The 24586-nt window shown below is 45.6% G+C and overlaps 1 protein-coding gene across 7 annotated transcripts in view; it reads left to right on the forward strand.

Annotated features, from left to right (window-relative positions):
• Nucleotides 1–24586, forward strand: part of LSAMP (limbic system associated membrane protein) — a 909725-nt gene that overhangs the window by 879139 nt on the left and 6000 nt on the right. For 3 of the 7 annotated variants that reach the window (XM_015875995.2, XM_015876019.2, XM_015875989.2), the window contains 4 exons: nt 6976–7110; nt 10236–10356; nt 11292–11440; nt 17398–17433. In XM_015875995.2, the coding sequence (XP_015731481.1) occupies nt 6976–7110; nt 10236–10356; nt 11292–11440; nt 17398–17433 (441 nt within the window). Of the gene's footprint in view, nt 1–6975; nt 7111–10235; nt 10357–11291; nt 11441–11712; nt 12215–12236; nt 12455–17397; nt 17434–24586 lie in introns of those variants that run through there. The other 4 variants (XM_015876028.2, XM_015876008.2, XM_015875998.2 and 1 more) reach the window with 3 other exon arrangements.

The raw sequence follows: 24586 nt of genomic DNA on the forward strand, positions 1-24586 counted from the left end.
TGCTTTTATAAACAGGGAAACATTTTTGTGGATGCCAACGAAAGCACGTCACTTGATTCTTGCACAATAGTATATTGAGCATGTCTTGCTCTACATGGGACACAGGACTCTTGTAAAGAACATAAGAAGGATATTTAAAGATGCCACCAAGCACAGACCAGCCCTGTAGTTCTTACACTGGCAGACTGGCACAACCAGTACCACTGAGCACCATCACATGAGGTTTCCCAAAGTACTGGGCCTGACATAAGGGTTTATAGAATTAAAGTAGGGACATTGCAGTCCATCCCCGCTCTCTGCTGGCAGGACAGAAGCAATGTGGTCCAGCTGTGCTTTATGGAAAATGTCCCGGAGTGAACTTCTTGCTGTTATCTTTTCTTTGGCTTTGGGTCCATAGGGAAAGACTTGTCAAATTTGTCTTCAAACTGCTTAACAATAGCATAAGTGCTTTGTCCAAGATGGGAGAACTTGTAGGGGAAGGAGTAGAAGAGGCCAAATGAGAGAGGAAACCAGGTGACCCAGCCACTGGAAACAGTAATGGCTGGCTGCTTTCTCTCGTATTTTAGTTACCTTTCATTGGTCTCTTTGACATGCAGAAAACCCCAGTCCCATACAGCAGGTCTCAGCTTAAATTGCCTTTCTGTGCTTAACACAGTAGGCAACAAACCCCAGCTGTGCTACCACCCATAACCGCATATCATGTAACTCCTAAGCTTGGGCCGCTGGGCTGGCACTGGCATTCCATGTTGGATCTCTTGCTTTCAGCCAGCTTTCTATTAGCTGCTCCAGCACAGTCCCACCAGCTCCGAGGAGTTCTCTACCTTTCCCTTCTAAAGCATAGTTTTACTCAAGCATCTGGTGCCATTGCAGGGATTCCTCTAGTTGATTATGATGTCTGCCTCACATTGTAAAGCAACCTCCAATTTTGGGGATGCGGGAACGATGCAACTATTGGTTTGTTCATGTTTGCATGTCATTTTCTTGGCAGTGGGATTAGGACTTGATGTTTTTTAGCACTGTCCTTACATAACTCACATCGCAGCATGCAACATTTAGGGAGCATAGTACTGTAGCTGTGATATTAGATGACTTAATTTACCTTGTGGCTGATAATTTACTTTATACATTGGCATCATGGCCAAGTTTTGTGCAAGAGCAGTTCAGCTATTAAAAAAAAAAAAAAATAGCTGTTTGTGTTCATTAAAAAAGTGTTAGCAAATTTGGGTCCAATTCAGTAAGTAATGGTGTGTGGAAAGAGGGGGAAAAAAAAGATGAAGAAAAGAGATGGACATCTCAAATTGAGACTGAATGAAATAACTTTTTCTGATTCAACAAAACCAGAGTTGGGTATTTCAGAGAGAGGTTCCCTTTCTTGTGTCCGCATGTGAGTTTTGAATAGAAAACATGTATTAGGTTGTTAAGTCATAGTGGTCTTTTGCACACCTGCTCTGTGCCCACATCCAGTGGTGTGTGCGTGAGACAACCATTAGTGGTCATTTATGAAAAGGGGGGATTTGGAGACAGAGGCTGCTTTCATCCAGAGCTGTTGTACTTGCACACTAGGCACATAGGGTTTGGAGGAGGGTTCCCATGTGGCCTGCAGGCTTTCTGAGCTATTGGGACACGATCTGTGGCTGGAAAGGTGCAGCAATCAGCTCTGCACATAAGGAGAAAATGGGATCACCGATGAGCAAGGTCCCATGAGTGCCAGGAAAAGTCATGCCAGGGTATTTCCTCCTGATTTGACTCATTCGCATCCATGGAACCAGAGCTCGGCCAGAGCCCTTACTGTCTCTGCACTAGATTTTTGGTTTATGTGCAATAGCTGGAGACCTAAGGGCATGGGAGGCATGAGGCCAGCCTGAACAATAAATACCCTGCTGTGCCTTGCTCCCTGAACAAAGTAATTATTGCCTTATTACATCTGACCCCTCTCTTCCTGTCCCTCTGGCAGTGGTGACTCCATGGCAGCCTGTGCCTCTCTGCACTGTGCATCTCTGTTTGCCACCATCTCTCTTCCTGCCTTTCTATCTCACTCTTTGGCTCAATGCATTTCTCTGTCTGTATCTGGCCACCATTTTCTCTTTTTCTCAGTCCCTGAAGAATCTCACTTTGTTTCCATTTTCCTCTACCAGCTTCAGCTTCTGTCCCTCTCTTTGTTCCCTCTCTATTATCTTTCATTTCCTCCATCTATTTTTCTCCTTATCCTGTGCCATGCTCATTTTTCTACCTTCCCTCCTTGCCGTAGCGTTGTAGCACCGGCAGTCCCTTTGCTCATCTACCATCTGCTGCTCTCCCCTGATCTCTTTGCTAAAAACAAGCTTCTTCAGCTAAGGGACAGAAAAATTGCCAGGCTCATTGGAATCTGTGATGGGCAGGGAGACGGAGGCTGATCAACAAAAAACTTCAAAGTTTTGAATTAAAACAAAATCCCAGCTAGATGTGAAACAAGAAAATGATGTCTAAGTCTCATTTGGCTATTTTTTGTCTTTTAGAAGTCTATTTCTAGGGAATATAAGTTGCAGAGGGAAGAAGGAAAGTTAAGAGGGCAAGACCTTTAACAGCAAATGGACAGTGCAGAGGGAATAAAAACTTCAGCATTGGAAGTCGCTGCACACAAAACACACTGCTTCAAATGGCATTTATTGATTTGCACTCCTTTTTCATCCACTTGCATCTTGTTTTAGGCAGAGGATAGCCCAGCCAGAACACGCAGCCCCTTCTGCTCTCCCCTCTTCAAACCTCAAAGAGTCTTGGAAGAAGTACACAGAGGCAGAGCATCTGATCTCTTTTTGCACATACCAAATGCAAACGGATACTTTCAGGGAGCTTGAGCTTAATAAAAGAACACAATGGAATAAATAAAAGGAGATGCACTGAGGAAATTTCTGCACAAGGAGTAGCCCAATGTTGGAGGCACAAAGAAGAGAGGATGACACACATCATGGCTGCCACCTCTGCAAATGCACCCATTTCTAGAATGTCTGTAAACACATGGGGAAGGTCCAAGTCCGTGTTTCTGTTTGCGCAGCAGGATTTGGGGGCATGGATGAGAGCATAGGCAGGTGTGCATGTCAACGGGGGGTAATATGCAGAGGGGCTTCTGTGGGGGCTTCTATGAGGGCACATCCGTGGACTAGGGAGAAGGATGCTTCTTGCCAGCAGGCTGGCACTGCAGGGATGGTTTGCTGTTAGGGTTCGTGATGTAATTTATGAACCCAGGGGATATGAAATGTGGCTGAGGCAGGTAGGCAGCACTTCCAACACGGAAGGCCCCTCACTGCAAAGGATTTGCCTCAAAAAAGACAGCACAGCCTTGGGACAGCCCTTGTGAGCAAGGATGGTTTTGGCAGTGAGGCCAGGATTGTGGCCCTTGGTAGCACACTTAAGGCAAACATTTGCTGTTAGTGGGGAATGGAGCAGCTCTCTTGCCAGGAGCTGGCAGCCCTGCTCTTCACCTAACAGAGTATGTTCTTTGTTGTACGCACCAGAGAGCACTGCCCCAACCTTCTCCCTCCCCGCTTTGATAAACTGCATAGTGACAACCATCAGCTCCCTGCCAAAGCTGGCTTCAGCGCCGAAACATTTGTAAATTTGCTCCGTGTGTGGAGCTGTGTTTCTGTTCCCCCCGCCTCGCTTTGCCTTGGAGGTTAGAGTTAATATGACTCACCTAATCTGGCTGCCAAGGTGAATTAGTGAAAACATCTCTACAGCTCTGTGCAAGGTATCACAACCTGACATTTTTCTAACACACCGTGATATATCTTTTTTCTCTCTCTGGTGCGTACTATGACACCTCAATTTTATATAAATGCTCTTTGTTAGGAATGGTTAATGTACTCTAGGGGGACAGGGCTGCAAGCAAAGGGGTCCTACCTGCAAGTGGGATTAACCAAGTTGTTACAGGAAAATGCTGATGCCCAGGGTTGAAACAGATCACTGCTGCAGGGACAAGAACAGTGATACCACCACCACTGTTTCAGAGAGCCTGTCACAGAAACTTCCCCTGCAGTGGTATGCTCATATCTGCATCCTGGGGCAGAGGAATGAGAAGCTAAATAGGCTTGGTGGTATCTTCAGCTTCCTTTTAACACAGAAGCCTCCCTTTCACACATGCTGGTAGATAGCCACTGGGTGAAGCAGCAGCTCCTCATGCGCATCACCTGCTGGGAAGGACTGTCCATTGCTGCTGGAAGGCCTTCTGCTGGACACAGCACATGGTTTTAAGTGCATGTGTATACATCAGAGAGGAGCTGAAAAATATCTTCACTTAGGAAATTGTGTACTTCTTAGGATACTTTCTGGAGCCCCTGTGATGCAGTGCTCTGATAGACAGACTTAGCAGCACCCCTAATGAGGGTGCCACTCCATTAGAGCTGGTAAGTCACCCTCAACCCTTTTTTCATTACAGTGACAGTCTTGTGACAAGGGCAAATTGCAGGAGAAGTAAGTCCCAATTGGAATGAACCCTGTATATACACAAAGCAGGACTGCAGAGCAAATGATTTGCAAAGCAAAGGCAAATTATGTTTTAACCTTTTCCCTGTAAGTCTTTCCTGGATGTCCAATTAACTTTCCAGTCAACTGGCTGACCTACCAACTGGGAGTGCTGCCTGTGTGAGGAGTGGAGTGGTGGTTGTCAGCTCGGACTGAGGGTGGCATTTTCAAAGAGCATTATTAGCAGGCAGTGGTGTGTTAGAAGATGATGTGGGAATTAGAGGAGATCCCAGCCTCCCAACCCTAAATGATTCATGCTATGGCAAAAACACAGGAGATGTACTGGCTGCGAAAACAGCACCACAGTGCAGAAGTGTTGCAATCCTCTGCCTGTGTCCAGCTGTGGTAGTGCTTCATATCTGAAATGCTGTGTACAGTTTAGGGTGTTGCACTTCCAGGAATATGCGAGCTTGTCAGAGAGATCTAAACGGAAAGAGCAGGAATGATCAAGGTCTACAAAACCCCACCTATAGAGAAAGGTTGAAAGACGTGGCACTATTCAGCCAAAAAAAAAAACCCAGTGACAACCACAGGAGGAACAGAAGTGATTTAAAGTTGATAAAAGGCTATTGCAGAGAAGGAGGGAATGATTTATTTGTTCTTTTTGTCTGTAGTGGCAAAGACAAAAATAATAGCCTTAAATTGCAGCAAGGAAGACTCGGTCAGGCTGCAGGGAAACGGTTCCAGCAGTGAGGACAGGGAAGCATGGGAACAGACTGTCTGGAGAGACTGGGGAGCTTGTCAGTGGAGAGCAGGGCATGGCCATCACCAGGAAACAACCCTTGTGTCGTGCTGAAGTGTGGGAATGGGTTTGATGGACGCTGAAGCTCCTTCCCATACCAGGTCTGACCTAGCACTGCTCCTACAGGAGTTAATATACCCAGGCGTATTCATGAGTTACCCCACTGAAAAATACCTATGCAAATCCTGCCCTACCTCCTTCTCCAGGAATTCAGCCCTGGTTGTCCATAAGCACCAGCACAAGATTGAAGCAGTGTCCCAGAGCACTGCCAGAGCTTTGCCGATGGATCGCCTTGTAAAATACATGCTGCCATGCAGAAAGACACGCAGGTTTAGATGCTGTACTAAAAGACATGTTTTGGTGGGGAAATGTTGGATGATCTTGGAGGTCTTTTTCCAACCTTGGTGATTCTATGATTCTATGAATCTGTCATTGTAAGGCATCTCAGCTGACTGCTAGGGGATGAGAAAACCTTTATCAGAGCAGTTGGAAATTTGTGATGTACCAGTGAGTTATGCACTCATCTGAACATCTGGTAGGAGCTGGAGGAGGGATCACTGAAAGAATGGACAAAGCTTGTCTTTGCATGGGCTTAATAGGTCCGTGTGCTGCGTCTCCATGACAGAGAATGGTTTTCACCTAGAATGGTTCTGAAAATTGCCTGGAAAAAAGAAAAGGGCAAAAATAATTGTGTGATAGACAGATTTCTGAGCAGGTTCTGAAGTTGCTTGAGTTCCTGTCTCTGGTGCAGAAGTCAAATCGCATTGTGTGTGCGGTGCACCCAGCCTGCCCAGACTCATACACTGCAGCAGCCGAGTGCCAGTGTGGTAGGATTTGTTTCAGGTGGTTACAGGGGACTTGAGCTCCGGAGTGGGGCTTAACTCAGTGCTGCAGAGCTGAAGAGCAGTCCCGTCCTCTCGGCCCTGGCTGAGCTCCACCAAACTAGTGCTGATGGGAAATGGGCACAATTTCAGAAGTGCTCAGCACCCTTTGAGCAGAAATCGTCTCCTGGACAGATTTGCACTGGAAAAACTGACTGCTCTCCTAGAAACCTGAAAGAGAGCCCTTGTTGTGCTGATGTTTTCTCGGGGGGTAGGAGGGGAAATCTGTCCTGATTCTCAAGTCTCAGCTTTCAGAGCTGTCCTAGCAAGGCAGCTCAGCTTAAACGTGTCATTTCATGTACAGTAGATGGGGGATTTGTAATGATTATTGGGCTCTGCGGATCAAATGACACTTTATTTCTCGGTTTGGATGTGTTTAACTGTATGTAGCATGGTCTGATCGATGTCTCTTCAGGGTGGCAGCTGCTCTGAGAGGCAAAAAGAAATTTTTCCCAGTTTGGCAGTGATGAAAGGGCTGCTGACAGTGCACCAGCATATCTGGGGAGCCAGCCACCCTGGTCAGGCACATCAGTGGGCTGACTTCTCTCATTTATAGCACAGAACTCACTCCAGCCTCACATGATGGAGATTGTGTCTATTGGGCAGCCTGTGCAACGCTGTGCTACCACTTGTGCTTCCTTCCCAATTTCCTGAACCTGAGTTTTCAATAACTAAATGAAATGCAAATATCTTGCTGATACGGCGTCTGAAATAACCTCGAAATAGCTCCCTCAGTGGCTGTTGTTTATTTGCAGAATCACTGTTGTGATTGTTCCTCCATAGCAATTAAGCCAAAGGCTTCCCCAGTCTGTATGCCTACCGGAGAGCCATCACCTGTATTTTTCTGTTCTGCAGGAAGGGAGTTTGAAGGTGAGGAGGAGTACCTGGAGATTCTGGGGATTACGCGAGAGCAGTCGGGCAAGTATGAGTGCAAAGCTGCCAATGAGGTTGCTTCAGCAGATGTCAAGCAAGTCCGGGTCACTGTGAACTGTGAGTACCTCACCGGGGAGCAGATCCTTGTCCACAGGCAAAAGTGGCTGTGGGGTAAATGGAGACACCCCCCGGGGCCATGTTAAAGGATCTGAAATGGGGGGGAGCTATAAGATGCTTACCATAGGGTGGAGTTTGTTCCTTAAATATCAAAATATATAGGAAAAGGAGAGGAAAAAAGAATACAGGAAAGCATTTGGCAAAAGGGGCCTGCTATCCATCTCAGAACACTCAGAGGCAGTGCCATGTGGCTTACATCCCCACTCCAGCTCCCATGAATCCTTGCCGGGTAATACTCTGCTGAGCAGGGCACAGACCACTTTGCCCATGCACACACAGAGGGTAGTCCACCTCACCCTGCAGGTATGCTCTTCTTGCAGTCACACATAATATGTCAGACCACCTTCATTCCTATCGCCTTGTATGTGTGTGTGGCCACCCCCATATGTGTATAGCTCATGTTTGGCACAAGTTATTTAACAGGAATATACCCCCCTGCCTGCTCTGTTTCTTCCTTTCCAGGCATTGCTTTTGTGGTCCCTGCAGCATCTTTGCAATCCAGACCACTTCAGGGATAATTAGGTGTTCCTGCCTATAGCAGAGAGGTTGGAACTAGATGATCTTAAGGGTCTTTTCCAATCATTCTGTGATTCTATGAAAACTGGATGGTGGGAGTTTAGTAAAAGCTGCTTCATGGGTAGGCTTAACCACTAGTGTGAAACTGCAGTAGCAGATTTCATGAACTAAAGTTTTTTGTTTTCTACATGAAATGTGTGGTTTGCTTTGTTGTTTGTGGGTTTGTTCTTTTGTTTGTTTGTGTGTTTATTGGTCAAAAACAACTGAGCTTATAAACCCGAGGTATTTCACTGGAAGCAATTAGTGTTATCAGATATTTCTATGAAACATAATTTCAGTGCTGTATTTAGCATGGTTGGATAAAGTCTATGTACAATTTTGACTTCTTTTCAACTCAGTTTCTGTGCTAGAGCGAGATCCTTTTACTGTCATGGTATATGAAAATAAGATCTGATGCAGTATTGCAGTATTATTACGTGGCCTAATGTGTAATGTAAGCAAATATTATTTTCCTGCAGGACATACCTTTTATTGCCAAGCACAGGGATAGATTCAAAGAAGTCATGAGATGCACAGGAAAAAAAACAAAAATGGGTCCTGTTTGGGGGATGAAATCCAGATATTTGCATACTTCTTTCCTTATCTTGCTTTCTTAAGCTACACATGCAGTAGAAGCAATGGAAATCACAGTAAGATTGAAAAATGGGACCTTCTCCAAGTGAGGAGCTTCCTGGCCATCCCTTATCACCTCATCTCTGAGGCTGAGAAGCGGGCAGGTTGACTGCAGGAGCAAGCAGAATCTCTCTGCTTCGGTCTCACACCACCACCTTCAGGCTTCTTGAGTAATGGCCCTGGCACACTGCGGATGGGAAACTGAGGCCTGGGGAAGTGAGTAGGGAGAGCAGCAAAGGGAGCCTATTCCTGGCTCCCCCAGCAGCGTAGACCAAACACGGAGCGACTGCATTTTCTGGGCCCACAAAAAGGTTCTGTTCATCGCATGACTCATCGTATGCACTGGGTTCATTGAAGTGGAAAAGGCTTTTCTCCCAGCAGACAGCAGGGTACACGGCTTGAGCCAAAAATTGGAGAAAGAGGCTTAAAAAATCACCTTCGCTATCCTTTTATTACCCCTCCTCCTTCCCAAATTAAAATATTTACGTGAACCCACAGCCTTTGAATGCAGGATCCTATTTCTGTACACTCATTAATATTTATGATGTTAGAGGGCGCACGGCAATATCCCTAAAGCCCTGCATAAAATCCCGATTAAGGTCAGGAAAAGGATCACATTGAGCTGGCTAATGCGCTCACAACAAACTTCTCTCAGTACATTTTCCAGACAGCACTATCTTTTTATATTTGACAGGCACGATCCATTTTGATTATGTTTTTTGGCCTTCTTGTGCCAGGACGGACACAAGCAGCAGAGCTGTGTTCCGTGCACAGGCAGGATGTTTTGTGGTGGCCTGAGCCTCAGCACGGCCTCTGGCTCAGAGTCCCTGAGCAATGGTGATGGCGGACAGCGTGCCTACTCCTTCTCAGCAGCCAGGTGGAAATAATCCTGCCTTTTCATTCGTCAAGTTTGTCATTTTGAACACAGGGCTGAGAGTGAAGCTGCTGGTACCCTGCCTGGTACTTCAGCCAGCACCGAGACCCATCCCCAGCAGAGCACACTGATCACAGAATCAGTGAGGTTGGAAAAGACTTCTAAGACCATCAAGTCCAACCATCAACCCCATCAACACCATGCCCACTAACTGTGTCCCTTAGTGCCACATCTACACGGTTTGAAGAAACACAGAATCACTGAGGCTGGAAAAGACCCCTAAGATCATCCAGTCCAACTATCGCCCACTAAGCATGTCCCTAAGTGCCATATCTACATGTTTCATGAACACCAGGGATGGTGACTCCACCACCTCCTTGGGCAGCTATTTCAAGTGCCTCACCACTCTTTTGGAGAAGAAATTCTTCCTGAAATCCAATCAGAACCTCCCCTGGCCCAACTTAAGGTGATAACCTCTTGTCCTATCACTAGTTACCTGGGAGAAGAGACCAACCTTTCCTTATTATAGTTTTGATATTAAATGCAAAGGTTATATGGAAATTAATTTTTATGCTAGTGCTGAATTCCTGCTTTCTTTCCTTTGCTTCTGCTTTTCTTCTTTACCATTGATAAATTCTTTCTCTCATCATCTTCTTTCTGATAAGGCCATGTGAACTGGAGATCCACAGGTAAATATTCATGAATTGCAGGACTCTATCATTAACCTCAACTTTACCTGCATATGCCTGTGCAATTATGACAGAGCTTTATTCACTGCCACTGAAGAGAAGCATGCTAAGGAGTAATGCTGGCATAGTTATTAGAGGAGTTCAAAGAGCAGATAATTTTCAGAGGAGCAGGGGCTGGATGTGCCCCAGCATACAGCTGCTGTAGTCCTCCATCAGCCCCAATGGTTTGTATAAGGAAGCCAGTTCCTGAAGCAGTTGTACTTTTTTTCCGTCTAAATGAAAGTTGTGATTTACCCACTGTTTCCTTCCTGCAGACCCTCCCACCATCACAGAGTCCAAGAGCAACGAGGCGGCCACAGGACGACAAGCCTTACTCCGCTGCGAGGCATCAGCAGTGCCCACGCCTGATTTTGAGTGGTACAGGGATGACACCAGGTAAGACCATTAGCTCTCCTTTTCCTTTCGCTCTCCATTTCAGTCCACTCAGTAGGGCATCCTTAGACAATCAGCTGTCATCCTCAGTTCTTCTCCTCAAGCAAATTGCTCTCTGTGAGCCATGTCAAGATCGTCCCATCAGCCCAGGCAGAGGCAGTGTGGTTGGGACTGGAAAAGGCAATCCTTTTCTAAACCAGAGATGCTGAAGGAAGTGCTAAGGATGAAGCTCCTGCCTTTAAGTCAGTAACGGAGCAATTCACAATTAAGACATTAGTAGTGCTTCCTTCCTTCCAGTGCTCGTGTGTTAAATAGATCGTGATACAGATAAAAAAAATAGTGTTGGCCTTCAAGTAGGTAACTCCAATCTAGCTGTCTCCTTTCAGGGTAGGTATAAGATGCCTCCATCTCTGAGACTTGAGCCACCAAGGTTTGCACGTGGGGAGAAAAGGAGAAAAAAAATTCCTTATATCTGAGCATTTTACATTGCATTTAGAAGGTAGTGTTATTATTGTAGTTTTTTGGCTGACCCATGTCTGCAGGCTCAGGGATGGCTTGGCTTTTGTAAATGCTCATATAAAAATGTATTAATTGGTGTGTTTCACTAAAAATGTTTGCTCCAAGTATGAACTAGCCCTCAGCTGGCCGTAGTAAGTTCATTTCCCAGTGTAAGCTAGTGCTGAATAAAGGCTTCCTCCCTTTCCTTCAGCTTTTCTTTCTTCTCCGCTGCTTTACCAGTGTCACTCCTCTCTGCTACACTCCTTTTTCCTTTCATTCCCTCCTCCTGCTTCCTATCAGTGCCTTCTCTGGCCTCTTTCTTCTCACGCCTCCTCTCTCTCTGCCTCCATCCTCACCTGCCAGCTGGTCTGAAGGGTGTTAGCTTCCTCCCCAGTACTCGACGGCCATTGCACTGTGCTCCTCTTCTCCTATCTTCCCAGGATAAACAGTGCCAACGGTCTGGAGATAAAGAGCACAGGGAGCCAGTCTCTGCTGATGGTGGCCAACGTCACTGAGGAGCACTACGGGAACTACACCTGTGTGGCTGCCAACAAGCTGGGAGTCACAAATGCCAGCCTATACCTTTACAGTAAGTATAGAAGAGGGCGAGGGGAGGTCCAGGTCACTCTCTTAAAGAACCAGGCTACATTGAAAGCACACAGGGTCACTTGTCCATAAAACACCGCTTGCCAGCCTTGACAAACCTCTAGCCAGGAGCTGACTGCTTCAGACACATACATGTCCATACTAAGAGTGAAACACGAACGCAGCCAAATTAAAAGGTTACGGTCAAGCTCTTTGATTGACTTTCTTTGCCAAAGTCAGATTTTGTTAAAATAATCAAAATGTGTTTGTTTTAAGACAGGAACTGAAAACTCCCTCAAAGTGAAAGCCCTTTTAATAAGCAGAGAAAAGGCCAAGGCTCGGAGGGGCTGTGACAGCTGAGAAATGACAAGTAATTCAGAGAGGTGGAGAGAACTAGCCACTGAGCCTGAGGAGAACAAGAGAGAGTCAAGAAAAAGAGAAATGAATTTGAAAGCAGGAGAAAATGGGAAGGAAGGAAGTAGGATACAATGATTTAAGGCAGAATGATTTAAGGGGGCATACCTTGGGGAACATGGGGGAAAAGATAATCAGCAGGTGAGATATGAAACAACTTTCTGGGATCTCATTCTGCTACCTTTCAATTACTGAGTTTTTGTAGTAAACTTAAGAAGAAGGAAGCTGGGGCCATGCCAGGCTGCAGAACAGAATTACCTGCTAGCTCCACATTTTGCAGCTGGTTCTGTCCTGGCCCTATATTAAGCCCCCGTTCCTCTCCTCCCACCCATACACACATGGGTGTATTCATTGTGGTGTATTCAAAACCCAGTTCTGTATTCCAGGCACAAAACTTGGACTCAGCTTTCACTGCACATTTCTATTGCCACCAGAAATAGACTGCAGCAGAATGACCCACTCACACAAATGGACCAGAGACCCAGAAGCGACGTAGGGTTGTATTCTTCTGCTGATCTCAAACTGAATTAAAATGCTCAGGCCATGACCTGCATGACCTTCTAAACAGAAAGAAAATAAACTATGCAAATCTGTCTTAGTATGACAGGCAGCCTAGTGTAGTTTCTGCTGTGTGTGGTCAGATTAATCAAAGTATCAGGAAAAAAATAAGTGTTCTGGTTTGGTTTGGTTTTTTAGCAGAGGTAATGCAGAAGTATAAAACCATTGGCATTCCTTGTTTACCACCTCTGGGTTTATTACACTGCAGTTGTAATTCTTGCAAAATTTGAGTGCATTCTGAGGAATTCTTTCCGCGAAGAATAGATTTATCATAAAATCACATATATTTGATTTCCTGCTGCATTTGGTCAGGGAAACAAAGCAAATTTCTATTTTGAAAGTCTTTTTACCCTCATCTTGTTACTGTCATGAGATTCAAATGAAATTCTCAGGCAGCAATCTGGAACACAGTTTTCAGATACTCGAGATTCGTTCTTGCTGATATTAATATAATGCTAAGTTTAGAATCCATTATTTGTGGCTGAATTCTAAATTTGGCCCTCTCTATTGGTTCCTGTTACACAGATGAGCTGAATACATCACTGAAACAAAATATAAGATGAAATTCAATAATGTATGTACGGGCACGTGATAGTAGATGGGGGTTGGTTTTGCTAGAAAAGCATTTTGCTTGACTGGAGAGCTTCACCTCAAAGGATCTCAAAGGATTTGCTAGCAATGAATATTTTAACATCGCAAAGTTATTCCGAAATTGGTGAGTGTTATTAGCACTGTTTTGCAGTAGGGAAACTAAGAAACAGAGTGAAGAAGTGGTTTACCCATGGTCATGAATTCAGTGGCAGAACCTGTAAGGAAAGTGGGGAGATCTTGCAAAGTTGCCAGTGTCTATACGAGAGGAAAGGTGGTAACTGTTAGAGATGACTTGAGCGAGGAAATAAAAAGTGAGGGTGCTATTTTAGCCTCCTTTTGATGTGTGTCGAGGTAACTTTCCTTCTATCAAGTTGCTGGATTTTGTTCATCATTTTTACAGTAGAAATTCAAGTGCTATTTGTACTGTGAAATACTTGAGAACTTGTGAAGTAGCAACTTCACAAGCGCCAGAAGAATGGAGGTGCAGGAGGTGAGAAAGATGGGATGATTTTCCTCAGACTGTTTCCAACTATTTTGTTTTTGTTGCTTAGTTTATTCCCCATTTTCTTCAGCATTCAGTGTCATGGAGGGAGAAAACCATTGTGAAAATTGTGTAATATTGTTTCAGGAACTCTCCATTCTCCTTCTAGTTATTGTGCAAGAGAGAAAAAGAGAGAAAAACATTAAATTCCTCTTGGTATTCTTAACGTTAAAAAGTCCAGGAAGAGATACTCAAATACTCAGAGTGTTCTTCTTCCACAGAATCCAGGATTTTATGTTTTTTTTTATATAGAGATCAAACACTGCAGGGCAACATCCCACCAGGGAGGCAGACACAGTGATTCTTCCTCCGTGGCCCACAGTTAAGAAAAACCCCACACAACAACAACAAAAAACGGCGGCCAGCAGTGAAGTAACAAGGAGAAAGTTAGTAATGAGGTACTAGAAGCTTTGTCTGAGGTGGAGGGCAGATGGGAAGCTAGCAGAATGATGTGAAAGAACAGTTCAGCAACAGAGAAAAATGGGTGTCTTCCATTCCAGGAAGTCTCAGCCTGCATTGAAAAACTCTCAGAGAGACCAAGTGCCTTAGATGTCAATGCCATAGTTAGAAGATGCATTAAATTACAAAAGCAGCTTCCTAGAGCTGTATGAATAGCTAGCTAGTGATCTTCCATAAAGGATGTAGCAGCCACGAATGCCTGCTGTAGGTGGAGAGATTTATACTCCTCGCTCCTGGAGACTGAGCTTACAGCAACACACAGATGGCAATACTGGGTCAGCCCAAAGGTTACCCGGGGTCCTGTCTCCAACAGCAATCTGGAATATGTTTGCAGACAGCACACATATGTACTGTCTGATGATACAGTAAATATGACAGCTTGCTGCCATCCCCTCCTCCCTGCTCCTTGCTCCCCCTGCTCTATGCCCCATGCTTTTGTCACTTCCCAGACTCTGGTATCAGTGAGCCACACACCAAGGCAGCTCAAGTAGTGAAAACATAAGGGAGCTTTACCACCCACCCCTCTAAACGCTCCCAGATGTTTTCTTTTGTTACAGGGAGCTGAGTTAGTTGGGAGAAAGGTTCAAGGAGCACCAGAGCCCATGCAGGAGGGAGGGACATGCCCATATCTGTGGACAAAAGGATCTGGGAGGCAGCAACGTGTTGTGTAGCATTAGTTAACCATGGAGGTGGGTTCAGCTCTACAGAGCCTGAGAACAGGGCTGGTAACTCCTAGCACACAATGCCATGAGACCAAGGAAACATGCAGTAGCATTCCTCAGTGTGAGGGTGACCTGACAGAGGTCAAGCCAGGCTGCCTCACAGAACAACAGAGGTGAGAAGCAGCAGCACAGCTAAAGGGAAAAGCTTTTCCCCCAAGTATATGAAAAGAGAGGGAACTTGTTTCCTTCATATTCCATTAGCCAACAGAGTGCTATGAAAAACTTAAGGTGTAAAAGCCACAATTTATATATTAGCTCATGCTGCACAGAAATACAAATATGTGCATATATATATATATATAATTGTATATAAAAGTGTATGTCAGATGCACATCTGCCATACAAGCATGTGCATACTTAGGCTTACATGTACGGATACATGCAAGCAAACACATCCACAGGCACACAGAAGCAGCTGCAGCACCTGGTGCAATCACGCAAGAAAGAGAAAAGCAATGAAAGTCCTTCCAGACCAGTTGACTTCTGCTTCCCGCAGAGCCAGCTTATCCCTGAGGATAAAGGAGGAGACAACAGTGTTCTACTGCACACCTCAGTACAGTCCTGCTGCCTAAATTGTCTCAATTATGGGAGACTGCCACCTCAGCAGGAGCCCTGCTGCATCCTCAGTGCCCTTCAGCAAGTGAGGAAAGCGGAGGTGAAGCAGCACCTGGCAGGGCCCATGCCAATTAGATGCAGGCAGCATCCCACCACCTCCTCTCAAAGCGCTTCAGGTACAGTTATCGGTTCGGTCCAGCAGTTTTAATCCCAGCAAGAGGCAATTTCCTCAGAAGAGGTGGCGCTTGCCTCTCACCTGCCATTGCCTGTTAGCACCCCAGCACAAGTGCTAGCTGGTGGGCACCCCCTCATACTACTCATAATACTCTGCCTTGTGCCTGAGCATCTGCCTGTGGTGGTGTTTGCTATGGTTTAGAGTAAAGTCTGAGGCTTTCAGCGCAACCCCCGTGTTTTCCCACGGGCTGTCAGTAACAGGGAGACTCGGGAGAGGAAAGAAAGTGGTGAGGGTGACAGCCAGATGGAGCGAGGCTGAGACACTGCTAATGAGCCAGGGTGGAGCAATAAAGGCTGCACGCAGCAGGCGAGGGGAACAGAGGGAGAGTCCTTGAATAGAAAGCAGCGTGATAATGAGGCCGTAGTGCTTTGCTTTAACTGCTTATGCTGTGCAGCCTGCAGCCTGCTGTGCGGGAAGAAGGTAAAGGGGAGTTGAGTTATTTAACCAAACTAAATAACAAGGAAGTCATGTCAGCACAACAGCCTGCTTTCACAGAACAATAGTCCCCTGGTGCTACATAAACACAGAGATCTAGGCTAGCTGTGTATTTTCTACACAAGAGACAATCTCCCCTGTCCCCGCTGTGGACTCCAATGGCTCCATTACCACCGTGAAGGCAGGAGATCTGCAGTGTCACAGGTCTCCTTGGGCTCCAGCAAGTCAGAAGCCAGCTCCTTGCACCATGAGTGCTATGTAGAGAGCGCTGGCTTCCGAAGAGCTGGGGTGATCAGAGAGCAACAGTGGACTACCGCTGTATCCTGCCAAGCTGTATGTACATCAGCAGTGATCTTAGCAACACCCTCACAGATACACCAAGAGACAACTCATTGCCTCAGGCCTATTAGCTTTTGCATAGTGACATATTTCTGCAGCTAAATGTCTACCTCCCAGTCAGCCCTTGAGTAGGAGCGCGTCTCAGTCAGCGCAAGGCATCTAGCAAGCTCTGTAGTTGATGAATGGAGACCCAGTGTGGAGCCAGAATAGAGTCAGAGTAGAGTCAGGTCTGGTAGGCTTTTATTCATGGTTCTGCTCCTGACTCTGCCAACAGATCAGCTTTTGACCTTGGGCAGACTGCTTCCTTGCTCTCTGCATCACCTGCTCTACCTGTAAAATGGAATTAACACTCCTCCTAGCCTCAGACCGAGGTCTCTGACTGCCGATTTCCCTCAGTGTCTGTGCAATTCTTTTGAGATCCTGGCATGGAGGAAGCAAAGCGTGAAGCCAGCAGTGATGTATACCAGAGGCTTGCTGTGATGTAGAACAAGGACACAGTGTAAAAACCCTATAACTGAAACAGCAGGCTCAGCTTGCTGCTAGAGATCGGTGAATCTGCAAAAGCTCTCTTCCTTTAGAAAGACAAATGCCCAGAAGAAACAGAATGCCATTCAGAATCACCAGGCTGACAATTCCAATGCTCACATCCTTAAGGAACCTCTCACTGGCAAGAAACCCGTTGTGGGGAATGTTCTGTGGAGGCAATAACTACCCATGGAGGACCTCTACAACTCACCTTGGCTGCCAAAGGCTAGCTTCCAGCCACAGGCATTGCTAAGAGGTGCTGTAACACGATGACATGAGTGGTCTTGAAAGTCAGAGGGGAGATGTGGCCCATTCATTCCAATTAACCTCACTTCAGGTGCTTAATCCCTATTGCTGTATAGATATTATTTCTCTAGTTTTTCAAATGACTTCTCTCTGACTCCCAGTCACAGGGAATGTTGATGTGTACTAGGTGTGTTGCTATAAAAATGCTCTATATATGAAACCTACTCTAGCTCATCTAATTTGGGGATGGACAACTCCATCAGGTTTGTATCTGCTGCTTGCTTGGTGTGAAAAGTGGCTTTTCTCCTGCATGTTGCTTATTGTTTTTTTTCCCCCCTTAGAACGAGTTTTACCCACACTCCCCAATCCTTTTCCAGGTCAGTATATGTTTTATGTCAAAGTAGCTCTCTAGCCGGGTCATTCTCCATCATCCTGATAAATGCAAAGAGCTGGGGATGGGCAAAACTGTGCAGAACAGCAAGGGCTTTCCCCCCTCTTCCACATGCCGTTTGTTCTCTTCTGCTCTCCTCCCACATCCTTCCCTCTCCCTTCTCCCATTTCAGGAAACCAATCACCTACAAAGCAACAGCCTTTTCCCAAGCTTTGATCCATGACACAATGTCCTCATCCAGGTCTGGATGGTCTTCACAGGAGATCAGTTTTTCTATAGACTGACTCCTTCATATATACTCTTTCCACACGTATCCTGATTTGGATTAAAAGCATAAGACCTAACATTTTGCAGCGATTGTGGAGGGGATAAATGAGAAGCTATAAATTAATTGCTGCCAGGAGATTTTTTCACTCTAGTTGTGCACACTATTCCCAGTGAAACACCTTTCTTTTCTCATTCCTCCATCATGCACCCCTAAATCTGTCCCATAGCTCTGCATTTGTGGCAGACAGCGTGAAAGGAAGAGCAAGGTAAAAGCATATACTACAGTAAAGTGTTATGGACTAGTTTATTGCAATAGGAAAAGGTATGAAGGCAAATCTGAGCCCAAATATTCTTCCTGCCCTTGCCGCATGCTGCCCAAGCCTCCCTCAGATACAAGCAGCAAGGCCCAGGCTTTCTGAGTGCACATGAGGTTTGAGGTTTGGATTTGATCCTGAGGTAGGGAAAAAGCACAAAAACTCAGCACTTTCAGAAATCAGGCTGTTTCCAGGTGCTTGAAACTAAATCAACAGTAAGGCAGCCGGTCCTCTTATTCATGTTAACATTTTGGCCTAGAGCTCCTCCGTATCTTTGTTTCACTGCCATATGGAGATATACTCAGCTCATGGGATGCTCTGAGGCCTCAATAGTTAATGTCTATGTAGAGCTTGGAGGTAGAGTGTTATTATGAACCCATGTTGTGTTGTAAAAGGGCACCTGCCCAAGTAAAGCACCTGCAGGTACTCCCATGGAAAGAACAATAAGTGCTGGGTGTTACATCAGCTCCATTTAACAACTCCGTGTTTTCAAATCAAGCTCTGCTCTTGGCAACTTATTCAGGCTCAGGATGTAGTCACAATTGCCTATTTAAAAGGCAAATCCACGAACACAATTAAAGAAAAGTACCTAAAAAAGGAGGGGAAAAAGAAAAAAAAAGAAATCAAGCTGCCATTAAAATGAAATCCCAGAGAGTGATTTGTAAATAACATTCAAGGAGCTGAAGAAAGGACTAAAGTGAGCCGTTGGGAATGTAGCGTGGCAAAATAAATCCAATTAAACACCATTATCATATGTATTGCAAATGAAACGTGTGCTCGGATATGAAATTAAAGTTGCTGAGGCTGTTAGGGATGTAAGGATTTGAGGAGTTTTCCAATTTTGTGTCTTCTTTTTTAAGCAGAACTTTCGATTACAAATATTTTTGTCTGATGGAAAACCCTGGGCTCTTTCTTTTTATGCTTATTTTTATTATATGTCCTTAAATTCCACAGACAGGCACTGTTAATTCTTTTCATAGCCAGCCCTGTTTACTGCTGGGTTTGAATTAGTGGTCCATTAAGGTAAATGATAAAGCAAAAACTGCAAGTGATTTCCAACCAGATTTCCATACCAAATGCCCCTCCTAATCAAGCTGCCAACACCACCCTGCAGAGCTTTAGTCTGTCCTTTAACATACTTCCCCCTCTACCATTGAAGTTGTCATTTCATCCTCTCGCTGCTCCCTGTTCCCTGAGACCATCTTGAAGGACACCCCAGTGTGACATCACTTCTGTGAGGAGTCTTCAGGAGTTTGTGATGGCAAATGCTGCAATATCTCCAGTGACCCTGGACACACTAAGAGGATTTTGCACAGGAAGAAAGTAGAATTTAAATACTCATTTGGTTTCTGAAAGCTCGTACCAGCTTCTGTAATGTGAGCATTCAGCACAGATACTGGTACTTATCTCAACATTTGCTTTTACTTTGCTTTTCACCTTCAAAGAAACCTTAGGTGTAAAATTGCCTTTTTAGACCTTTTTCTCACGGTGAGTTTGTGTTCTGAGATGCTGTCCTCAGCTCTCAAACAAGCCTTCTCTTGGTGACCAAAATCACAGCCTCCTCCCTCTTCTCCCTTAATTTCCATTTCTCTTAAGCCTCAGTAACACTTCCCTGCCCTGCAGGGCTTTGAGTATTAATTTAAAAGGAAGGTGTTTGCAGATGAAGAGCACTGTACTCATTGTAAGCGTTGCTATCATTAGCTAGCTGCTGTGGAAACGTCTTGCTTTCAGGCTGGCTAGAGATGGAGAAGAAGCCCATTCAGCTAAACACTTTGAACTTGAATTTGATCAGGCATTATCTGGGAAAGCTGGGAAATCAGCCCAGCTGATTCAGCTCTCAACTCACTTGTCCCTGGAAAATAATCCAGCTTTCCTGGTTTTGCAGCAGGGCACTCAGAATGCCCTGAAAAGTCTGGTAGGGCGTGTTATCTAATCATATTCTCCTGTCCTCACTGTATCTTCACTTTGTGATGGGACCTTAGTGCATCCTCAAGTTGTTTTCAAAAGGGATTTTCTTTGGAAAAGGGAGAATTTTCTCATTCCTCGTCATACTTGACAAGGACAGGGCAAGTGGGACTGCTGAACCTCAGAAGAGTCTATCACTGTTACGATGTTAGCTCAGTCTCCATCCTCCATTGTCCCTTGCCCTCAGCCCTTTGTACATTGACTCACTCCCCTGTGATTAGCACTGAGACTCATCCTCACCATGGCTTATTCAGACTGGCAGGCTTCAAAACCTATGATTCTTCCTATTAGGAGATTCATGATGAAGACTGACCACAGAATAACCAGGAACTTTCTCAGCAGGATTAGCTTGAACCATGGGAGATCTGTGGGGCGATACTGTACTACCCAGAGACAAGCATCCCATCTTGGGCCCTGATCTGACACGAGTCCAGTCATGATCATCAAGAGAACAACAAAACATTTACAGCAACAGTGTTAGCAATTGGTGGAGGGGGGAGAAAAACAGAGAATGAGCAGTCCTGTGTTTCTGCCAAAATGTGCGCTGATTGGAGAATGACCCCTTATGACTGTAGCTTGTAGCTAGTCTCCATTTAGCTGTAGCCTGTGTAGCTTGTGCTGTCACTAATGCCTTCATTGGGTGGGTGGAAGATGGGAGAATGGAGAAAAGAGATGTTCATTTGGGTCTGATGACCAGAGTGAGAAACAGAGAGCATCTATATAAAAATTTCTCAGTCCTCTTCTTCCCCCATAGAAAAGCTGTGGAGAAGAGAGTTCATCTGTTGCAGTGGTCTCCTCCACCCATTGCTGCTTCCATTTTGCTTCCTCCAGTGCCTGGCCCTGCCAGTCCTGCTAAGCAGGCAGCTCTCACATGAGCTGTGTCTTTCTTTGGTCAAAAGGATAAACATCTGAATATTTTAAAGCTAAGGAGTGAAGCGTGGGGGAATATATCAGAGATTACAGACTGTAAAGAGTTAACACGTTATTTAGAGGGGGGTTTGCTAACTAGGCAGTGATATGAGAAGAGTCCAGAGAAACCAGTCCTCCCAGTACAGTGTGGCTGGTTAAGGAACCCATCTGTCTCGAGTCTTATTCATTGAAGTGAGAACTTGCTCTCTCGTTTCCAAGAAATGGTCATTGAAAACCCAAGCCTTGACAGTCTCTGAACCATATTAGTCTGTAGAGCTGGGAAAAACACAGTATAAACAAAGACCATAATAGCCAATCTTGTGCTATCATCATCATCCTGACACAGAAATTACCAGCAAGTAAAACTAATAGTTGTAGAGCCCAAACATAGGAAAGAATTGGCACCTGATAATGCCCACAACCTTGGATAGCCAGCACAACTCAGGGCTCACCTTGCTTTCTGCTGGTGGTACCCAGCCAGATTTTCCCAAAAGCCCATTCTCCATTGCAGAAGGGGGCAGCTCTGCAGGATGGATCATGCAAGCCAAGCTTCTCTCGTTGCTAAAGGTCAACATCCGTGCTTGCCAGGTCTGCAAGTACTGTAGTGGATGCCAAGCCTGCTGGGGCTTCATGCCAAGGGAACAGGAAAAACAAGACAGGGCAAAAGCTGAAGGCCATCACATTGGGTTTTTTGCTATTTCATAGGTATCATCCAAGCAGTGGCAGTGTGTCTTATTTGGACCATATGGTTAAAATAATATCAAAGTCAAAGGTGGTTACGGTGTCTTCCAAAAGTGCTCGTAGGAATGTAGGTGGAAGAAAAACAAACCCAAACATCTTAGAGAAAAGAGAAATACTGAGAACTATTTCTGTTACCACCGATACTAATGTTGCTTGGTGGGTATTTCTGGAGAGCAACAGGCAGTTTCTGATTGCTGAGATTGTTTAAAAAACCAACAGCAGTCTTCTGCCCAAAAAGTGCAAAGAAAAAAAGCCAGCTCTTGTAAAGAAGAAAGAGACATGGGGGGGAGAAAGAAAAATAGCTTTATTGCTTGATCTGTTTCTGCACTTTTTGTTCATTAATTTTAATTTAGATTGATTTATTCCACAGTGAGCCCAGGATTGCATATATTTGCATAACCCTCCCTGGTAGTAATGCTGTGGAGAATCCAGCATGTGAGGAAAAGTGAAAGCAGAGGGTAGGAACAGAGACTGCAAGTCCCAGAACGATATTCCTCAGGGCAGGGCCCTACACTGGGACAGCGAAGACATTTCAAGGTCTGCTTAGCCACAGGTATGGCTTTGCATGCATGCAGAACAGCCCTGCAAAGCGGAGGTCAGAGCTCAAAATGCAAGAGGGAGAGTGGAGGCTGGGTGAAATCAGTGGGGGAAGAAATCACACAACTGCACTGGAGAGATTAGAAACAAACCCACAGAAAAAAAAAAAGAAAAGAAAAGAAAAAAAAAGTGCCGTGGAATATCAGTTGTCCAGCAGGGACATTGATAGCATCAGAGCCATAGCATGGACAGATTACCCTGCAGAACAGAGCAAAGGCAGGCCATAACCCTCCTGAGGCAGATGTCCCCTGCCTGGAGGACACTCATAACCTGATACCATCTGTGTGTTAGATGAGTTTCTGAAGGTACCAGCTGGACGTTCCTCTGCAGGGATGATGAGACCGACTTCTACCCACTGCACAGATAGTGTACCTAAATCCCTGCTCTGTCTCCCTCTTGGTGAGATGCCGACCAAGCAGACTGGCACCAAAGCATGGAGGGCAGCAAGAAGGAGGAAGAACAGCCATTGTTGTCTTGATTTAATCCTCCAGCACACACAAAAATTCCTCCCACCCCCATTAGAATATGGCCAAAGAGTAACTCCCACCCTCATCATCCTCCTCTCTCCCTCACTTCCATTTCCTCTATAACCACTCAAGAATTTGCCTAACAAATTGGCCTCCCCTCTGGTTGTTGTCCCAAGTGAACAGTCTCTCCATTCACTAACCCATGACGGTAAGTCGGTTTGGGAAGCAGCAGGTTTATCTTCTCAGCTCAGGCACTGCACCGGGCCCGCTTGCGATCCAGTTGCCATTCAGTGTCTGCTCTGCTGTTGATAAAGTACATTACACATGGCTGGGCTTGCATGATTAATACAGCTGTCTAAGCGCTCTCTCTAAAAACAAAAACAACCGGGAGAAGGGAGGTGTGGGATTTGGGGGGAGGGGGTGCGCAGGGTAGAAAAGAAAATATTCCAAAGAAATCAGGCTTGCAGAAAAAGCAGAGTTCTCCTGGTAGGCCTGCCCTGCCATGGGCGAGCAGGTCTGTCAGCAGAGCATCCCAGAAGAAGGGAGAAGCCTAGCAGCAGGGCAAGCAAAAGAGGAATGCATTGGCCCTTCCCCAGCATCACCTGCATGTCCCTCTGCAATGTGGATGCATGGGCAGGAGCAAAGGGTCAGGCCATGGAGAAGGATGGGCTGTGACCAGCACAGCTGCAGTGAAACCCAGCCAGGCTGCCTCCACGGTAGGTGTGTTACAGAAGCGCATGCTTGCTGGTGGGCCAGTGTATTCCTGAACTCGCTCAAATGACAAGTGTCTCATGCTTGGTGGTGCATCCCACTTTCTTCTCCAGCATTACCCATGCTTTAAAGCCCTGCTTGCACTGTGAGGATGTTGAGGTGACCAGGAGTCACACGCCGTGATTGTACACAGACACTCATCCTTACTTTGATGCAAACTACAAACAGCATGAAGAAATATTTACTTAGATGTCTCCCATGCTTAGAGGTGTACCCCAGCCTATGGGCCTGCCTTAACTTTCATGACTCTGAGAGTTCTCATGTTCACTGAACACTGAAAAAGGCCTTCAGAAGATCTCAAGGGCAGGTCAGGGGCACCACGCTGCAGGCACTGGAGGAGAGGGTTAAGAGGGGCAGAGACAGTGGCACAGCTGAGATAGTGTTACAGCTGGATATCTCACACGCTGGTCACTCTCCAGCCCAACCCGGTCCTCTTTCTGCTCCAGTCTCTCATCCCTGTACCCCTCAGCATGTCCCCTCCCTTTTCATTTCTGTTCACAACCACTCCAATCTTTCCCACGCCAAGTGCCCAGCTAAGCTTGCTGCAAACGGTAGCAAGGATGAAGTGAGTAAACAGACACACAGAAATCTGATGAAAATATTAATTTTTCAAGAGGTTCCAGAGCTTCCCATTAGCAAGTCTGTGTGTGCTCTTGTTGAGGGTAGCTATGCTCTTTGTTCCCTAATGAGAAGCCAAACCATCATCGCTGCTGGTCTGCTGTGCCTTAACACAAGTGCTTGAGATGTGAGCAGGAAAATCTTTGCTCATATCTCAAGCACTTGGGTTAAGGCACAAAGCCAAACAGGTTTAGATGATCCCCCCAGAAGGCTACACTACACATTTTTAGGCTTTCTGCTTGTAGGATGGAAGTCCTCAGTGAATCAGACCAGTATTACTGTGAGCCAGCTCTAGGATAAGTGGTGTAAGCAGCCATCTCTTGAAAACCACAGCCTGCTCAGAAAGACACTGAGAAATACAACTTCAGACCTCAGAGAAGGATGGGTGAGCTGCATTACCGAATGAATCTTCACTATGACATGAGATATGATAGATGAGTACTTAGTGCACCATGAATGAGCTCCAAAACATGGGAAAGAACTGTTCGGT

This window comes from Coturnix japonica, chromosome 1, assembly GCF_001577835.2.
Source record: "Coturnix japonica isolate 7356 chromosome 1, Coturnix japonica 2.1, whole genome shotgun sequence".
Classification (NCBI taxonomy): Eukaryota; Metazoa; Chordata; class Aves; order Galliformes; family Phasianidae; genus Coturnix; species Coturnix japonica.